At 37.5% G+C, this 7309-nt stretch overlaps 1 protein-coding gene across 1 annotated transcript; it reads left to right on the top strand.

The window, feature by feature from the left end:
• The first annotated feature begins 2102 nt into the window (after positions 1 to 2102).
• On the top strand, positions 2103 to 6024 carry LOC132031550 (uncharacterized). Its single transcript, XM_059421538.1, has 7 exons — positions 2103 to 2253; positions 2433 to 2550; positions 3319 to 3433; positions 3561 to 4265; positions 4508 to 4712; positions 5402 to 5772; positions 5836 to 6024. The coding sequence occupies exons 1-7, from the start codon at positions 2103 to 2105 to the stop codon at positions 6022 to 6024; spliced, it is 1854 nt and encodes a 617-aa protein (XP_059277521.1).
• The last annotated feature ends 1285 nt before the right edge of the window (positions 6025 to 7309 follow it).

Consider the following 7309-nt stretch of genomic DNA (forward strand, 5'->3'; position numbering starts at 1 on the left):
CACAAGACATATTATTTTGTCATTAATTGATTATATTTGTGATAAAACATAGTATTTGTCCTAGAATTGCCTTATGATTAATAATATGATTCATTCTTTAACTACAAATTAAATTTGTGTTTTATCATAATTGTTATTGTCCCTAATCACGATAATTTACAGTGACAATTTTGTTGTGTCAGTAAAAAAAAGTATCTTTAGTGACGGCATGATTGGTTTCAATTACAAAATTATAAGCCATTTTTGTAAAGCAAAGTTGTCACTAATTTATACATTTGGGGACGGAATATCTTTTCGTATATAAAAGGTTGTCTTTGGTGACGAAATTATTATTTTTTAACTGCGAAATATATGTAACTTTAGTGACAATTGGCGTTGTCACTAATTAAATTGAAAAATTAGTGACGAGGAAGTTTTGTCCGTATTAATAATCTTTTTAGTGACGAAAACATACTATCAGCTACAAAATTTTTATACTTTTCTTGACGAATGAGTTCGTCATAAATATTATGCATTTTGGGACAAAAATGAATTTCGTAGTTAATGCAACTTTATTTAGCGACAAAACACTAAATTGTCTTTGTATACATTTAGCGACCCGCTTTTAGGGACGAATGATTGACGAATTTTTTTTCGTCACGAAAGATATTTTGTGACGAAATATAAATTTTAAGTGACAAAATAGTTCGTCACTGATAATCAAATTTGTTGTAGTGTATAGTTCTCGATGTTCTCGTAATATTATTGAGCTTGTTACATGATTATTGATTTTACTCATTGTTGTTGATCTCATCTTATAATAATTGTCCTTTCAAGGTGAGATATAGCGATGATGATGATTCCATAATATAAATCGAAGGCTTATCGACCTTACATCACTCCGATAGACTAGTAATGTTTCATTTGAGCTCTCATGCATGCTTATTACATATATAAGTATTTTCTCACACCGCGCCATTCTATAGCCGGCCGGGCAGACATATAGATGTACACACCACTGCAGTGAGCAGCTTATGATATCGTCTCGGAAGTGGGATGATGGATCGGGCTGCACATTCCACAACAATATATATAGATGATATGATATATGGTTCGAGATGCACGTTCTGCAGCAATATATATATATATATATGTATGAAAAATGTTTTTTTTTTTTATTAAAAAGCTAAGCATTCATGACATCAACCTTAAGAGGCATCCAGATTTACAGGTTATCTCTCTTATCTCATATTACTTTCCATATCATTATTACATTGCTATTCATACCTTACATACTCAGTACATTATTCATATTGACATCTTTTTGTTGGTGGACACTGCGTTCATGCCCGCAGGTAGGCAAGGAGATAGATCAGATTCTTCGGTGCTTCATCAGCTATCTCTCTGAAGGGCTCCATTTGCCTCGGCGCTACAGTCTATTGGTACTATTCTTTCGTGTACGTATGGCATGGCAGGGTCCTATCCCGTCCTTGTGATGTTATGCACTCCTTGTAGAGGCTCGTAGACAAATGTGTATAATTAGATGTCCTATAACCTTATCAGTTCATTTCCCGTTTATCATTTTGGCAGCCACAGCATTGTGTTTATATATATATATATATATATATATATATATATATATATATATATATACGTTTATATATATATATATATATATATATATATATATATATATATATATATATATATATATATATATATATATATATATATATATATATATATATATGGGCTTAGTTGATGATAATCATATAGACGAGCTATTATTTTTGCGGATTCATGCCCTTTTAGATTATGATATTCATAAGTTACCTCTCATGATCCACTTAGAATGATAACAAGAAGTGTACTACTAGGTACTCGGTAGGTTAGCTCTGGGTACCCGTCATGGCCCTCCGGTTGGGTCGTGACACAGATGCATTCTCTCATTTATGCCAAATACTCGAAGTCAAGGAAAAACATTAGCTGACTTTGACCTATAAATTGAACGGACATTACACAAGCAGAAAAAGCTGGCGAACAACGAGCATAATTTTGAATTGGTTGACAATTTCGAAGTCGAGAATAGGGAAGTTACGTAAGTTGCTGAAAGAGTTGTTGAGATGGCACAACAAGACCAAGTTCCAGTGTTGAATTTTACTAGACCTAGTCTAGAAAATACTTCTAAGGCTATTGTCAAGCATGATATCGATGGAAACTTTGAGCTGAACAAAGGAACAGTGCGGCTGGTGCAGAATACGTGCCAGTATATAGGTAAGCCTCATGAAGACCCGCATAATCACTTAATGATATTCGTGGAGTTGAGCGAAAATTTTCAATATCGAGATGTCTCCAACAATTATGTGAAGCTGGCCTTGTTTCCGTGCTTATTGATTGGTGAAGCAACGGATTGGTTGTAGAATCTTCCTGTTGGAATTATTACTTCATGGCAGATACATCAAGAAAATTCATCGAGAAATTCTTTTCATCTAGGAAAACGAAGGAGCTGAGACGAAAAATTGCTAAATTCACTCAGAAAGACTCTGAATCTCTACCACAAGCATGGGAGAGGTACAAGGGGTAATTGTGAGACTGTCCACACCATATGCAACCGAAGAAAATCATTGGGCACTATTTTGTGGAAGGGCTAAGGCATGATTTGAGAGCTTTATTGAATGCTTCAGCTCAGGGACAAATCTTATCTAAACATATGAGGAGATGGAGGCTCTTCTAGAGGTGATTTCTGAAGGTACTCAAGAAGACTCAGAGCCAAGTCGTTCAGGAATTGTACAAAAAGCTGCAGGAGTACTCCAAGTAAATGATGTTGTTATGACTCGAGCAGACCTTGGTCAACTATTTCATGTTGTTAACAGACTAAATAATGCTCCATTTGGGAATTAGGTGTAGTAGATCAATCAGGTACAAGAACATTGTGATGATTGTGCAGAGATCATCTGTTTGCCAACTGCCCTTCGAATCCTGCTATTCTAGAATCAGTCTACTACATGGGGCACCAAAATTGTGGCGGTGGAAACCAAGGAAATAATTTTGAAAACAACTACAATAATCACTAAGGTAAGCAGGATTACTACAAGCAGAATAATTATCAAAAGCCTCAGGCTCAGCAGGGCGGTAATTCTGTGGAGGACATGATGAAATTTTTTTTGGCTCAACAGTAAGTAGTTCAAGAGCAGAATCAGAAAGTTGTAAGCGAGATGCGAAAATCTATTCATGGGCTTGAATGTCAAGTGGGGAACATGGCGATAACTCTGAATGTCAGACCTCAGAGTGCTCTGCCAAACAATACTGAAAAGAATCCTAGAGAAGCATGTAAGGCAGTACTTTGAGGAATAGTAGAGAACTTGAGAAGATGCCACTGAAGAACAAAAGAGCAGATGCTGAACTTGTTCCCGCCAAGAGAACTGAGACAAAGCAGAAAGTTGCAGAGCAGCCAGTAGTCGTAGTGGCTAGGCCATCACTACCGTTGTCATAGAGACTTCATAAGCAGAAGGCAGATTCGACTTGTAAGAAATTTCTTGAGATTACAAACATGTAAGAAATTTCTTGAGATTCTGAAATAGGTATACATCAATATTTCTTTAGTGGAGCTTTTGCAAGAAGTTCTAGAATATGCTAAGTACATCAAGAATGTTGTTGCAATTAAGAGGCACTTCATGGAGTTTAAAGCGGTTGCACTTACTGAGGAGTGCAGTTCTAGAGTGAGAGACATGATTCCTCCAAAGCTGAAAGATCCAGGCAGTTTCACCATTTTAATCATTGGTAATATTGAGGTTGGGTTAGCATTGTGTGATTTGGGTGCTAGTATTAATCTGATGCCCACCTCTGTGCTCAGAATATTAGGGTTGGGTGAGCCAAGGCCAACAACAGTCACTTTGCAGTTAGTGGATAGATCTCTAGCATATCCCGATGGCATAATTAAAGATGTTCTTGTGAAAGTGGGTCCATTCATTCTTCCAGTTGATTACATCATTCTTGATTATGAAGCTGATGAGAATGTCCCTCTCATCATGGGAAGGGGATTCTTAGCTACTGTTGATGCGGTTATCCGAGTAAGAGATATGAAGATATCCATGACAGTAGATGGGCAAGAGGCTACTTTTGATGTATTTAAAGAAACTAAGTTGCCACCCTATTATGAAGAATTGAATATGGTCACCGTTGTAGAGCCTGAGCTAATACATGCAGAGCTAGATCACTTTCTGGCTACTAGAGATCCTTTGGAGATAGCCTTGGTATATTATGAGCAGTTGGTGGAAGATGAGAAGGTAGAGGAGTGCCTTCACATTCTTGACACTTTTTGTGCATATTCATGAGCCAATACACCCTTTAAAGAGTTGGACAGACCGAAATCTTAGAAGAAGCCAAAACCGTCCATTGAGGAGGCCCCGGTTCTTGAACTGAAGTGGTTTCCCTCTCAATTGCGCTATGCTTTCTTAGGTAGTGTGCTTTCTTGGGTAGTGGTAACACATTTCCCGTAATCCTTTCTGCCTTCTTGACTAATGTGCAGGTTGAACGAGTGTTGCGAGTACTAAGAGATAGAATTCAATCCCTCGGATGGACTATAGCTGACATTCGAGGGATCAACAGCCCATTTTGCATGCACAAGATACTATTAGAGGAAGATAGCAGGCCCAGTGTTGAAAATCGGAGAAGTAGGAACCCAGTCATAAAAGAGGTGGTAAAGAAAAAAGTGATTAAGTGGCTTGATGCTTGTATTATTTACCCATATCTGACAAAGAAATGGGTGAGTCATGTTTAATGTGTCTCGAAAAAAGGGGGCATAACGATTGTGAAAAACAGGAAGGATGAGTTGGTACCTTAGAGAATGGTCACTGGCTGGCGTATTTGTATTGACTATCGTAAAGTGAACACTACAAACAGAAAAGATCACTTCCCTTTGCCTTTCATTGATCAGATGTTGGTTCGATTGACTGGGCACGATTATTATTGCTTCTTAGATGGCTATTCAGGCAACAATCAGATTATGATAACACGGGAAGATCAAGAGCAAACCACTTTTACTTGTCCTTATGGTAGTTTGGCATTTCGGAGGATGCCTTTTGGATTATGAAATGCTCTAGGTACATTCTAGAGATGTATGATGTCTATTTTCACTGATATGGTGGAAAATGTATGGAAGTATTCATGGACGACTTTTCGTCTTTGGGGATTCTTTTGATAATTGTTTGTGGCATCTTGATGCGGTGTTGGCTTATTGTGAAGAAACAAATCTGGTGCTTAACTAGGAAAAATTCAATTTCATGGTTCGAGCAGGTATTGTTCTCGGACATAAGGTGTCAAACAAGGGCGTTGAAGTTGATAGGGCTAAAATAGAGGCAATCGAGAAACAGCCACCTCCTATATTTGTTAGAGGGGTCCGTAATTTTTCTTCAACATGCAGGCTTCTATAGGCGATTTATCAAGGAATTCTCAAAGATCCCGAACTCGATTTGCAAGCTGCTAGAAAAAGATATGAAATTCTTATTCAATGAAGCCTGTCTGAAGGCTTTTGATGAGCTCAAATTGAGGTTAGTGACTGCACCTATTATCATCGCGCCAGATTGGACTCTGTCATTTGTGTTGATGTGTGATGCAAGAGATTTTGCTGTGGGGGTTGTTCTCAGTCAGAAAAGGGACAAGATCTTTCATCCTATTTATAATGCCAGCAAGACACTTGATGCAGCCCAGATAAACTATACAATTACAGAGAAGGAATTATTGGTGGCGGCCTACGCCTTTGTCAAATTCCAATCTTACTTGGTGGGGACGAAGGTGATAGTGTATACTGATCACATTGATATTTGCTTTTTTTTTTTTTTTTTTTTTGCAACGAAGGATGCAAAGCCCAGACTCATTTGTTGGGTGTTGCTGTTACAAGAGTTCGATATTGAGATTCTTGATCGAAAAGGCACAGAGAACAAAATAGCAAATCACTTATCCAGACTTGAGGATCGAGAGCACGTTGATCCCTATGATAGTGATGATAAGGAGAAGTTCGAGCGGGAGCGATGGCGAGGACGATGATGTCAGTGATGATGAGTAGTCCCTAGTGGGCCCCAGAAAGTATTTCTTGATTTGCTTTGCTTTTAATTTTTCTATCTATATGCATTGAGGGCATTGCATGATTTAAGTATGGGGTGAGAAATACGTCCCTTGTATTGTACATTTTTGAGTTTAAGGTTGATGATCAATATGCCTTAGGATTTTTTTTTTTTTAGTTTTTTGAGTTTTAGAGTCTTAAAAAAAAATCAGAAAACTGAAAAAAGAGTCAAAAAGATTTTTACTTTCTTTCATTTTATTTTAGTAACTTCTTAAGTCCCTCGTTAGTGGCATACATCATCCGCCCCCTTGGATTTTCTTATGGCCTCGGTTCTTTCCCTAGGGGGAACTTTGAGCCGAGTAGTAGTTTTTCTTTTTAGGGAGTCGTAGGGATAAATCATAAGACCGGTCTAATTCTAGGTACTCAGGCGAGGTGAAATTGACAAAAATGAGTTGTTCTTGGTTTTAAATTTAAAACATGCCTGAAATACGAATAGCCTATTTCGAAACATTTAAGCATGTTATCTTGACTCATATATGACCCACTTCGCTTGAATTGTGTTGTTTGATTTGAGGGTTGTTATGGATCCATCTTGAATTGATTGTGTGCCATGTGTGTGTCAGGTTAATCTCACATAATCCATGCTTTGTATTGACGTCTAGAACTTGCTCGGTGCGTTCGTGAAGAGAAATTGAGTTGTTAAGTTTAGGAAATGAAAGAGGCGTTTCTTTGTTAGTCGAATTTTGACCTCGTTTATCTACCCTTTCATGATATCCTAGTAAACCCCATTGATCCTTTAGCCTTTTTCTTTGGCAGTCATCGATAGGCTTATACCCTTTGTTCTGATAGACCGAAATTTGATTCCTTGTACTCGTTGAGCACTTTAATTATATATAATGGAATCAGAGTTGGGAAGCTGAGAATGGGGAGTTCGTTGATGGAATCCTAAGTAAAGTCTATTGGTGTACCTGAACATTAATAAGCATGCTTGCTAGAGGGAATTAGAAAAGAAAGAAAAAAAAAAGATGCTTCCTTTTAGTTTTAGTCATAGCCTTCCTTCTAGATTATCGAACAAAAATCTGTGGTGCTTAAGTTAGAATTAGAAAAGAAAAAAAATGGGTGTGACTGGGATGGATAGGTGGTATATGATTAATAAGTTGGTTGATGAAGGATTGTGCGAAATAAACAAGTCGTAACAGATCAAAGTGCTTCGGGAGGATAGTCACTATTTCATCCAAATGAATCCTACCCGTCCATTAGCCTACATAA

The sequence above is a fragment of the Lycium ferocissimum genome, chromosome 9, assembly GCF_029784015.1.
Source record: "Lycium ferocissimum isolate CSIRO_LF1 chromosome 9, AGI_CSIRO_Lferr_CH_V1, whole genome shotgun sequence".
NCBI lineage: Eukaryota > Viridiplantae > Streptophyta > Magnoliopsida > Solanales > Solanaceae > Lycium > Lycium ferocissimum.

What these genes read in the sequence shown, in the direction of transcription:
- LOC132031550 (XM_059421538.1), top strand. Translation starts at nt 2,103, where the DNA reads ATGGCACAACAAGACCAAGTTCCAGTGTTGAATTTTACTAGACCTAGT. An exon ending in CTACCACAAGCATGGGAGAG is followed by an intron (nt 2,551 to 3,318) that starts GTACAAGGGGTA and finishes CATGTAAGGCAG; the next exon opens with TACTTTGAGGAATAGTAGAG. An exon ending in GATTAAGTGGCTTGATGCTT is followed by an intron (nt 4,713 to 5,401) that starts GTATTATTTACC and finishes TTCAACATGCAG; the next exon opens with GCTTCTATAGGCGATTTATC.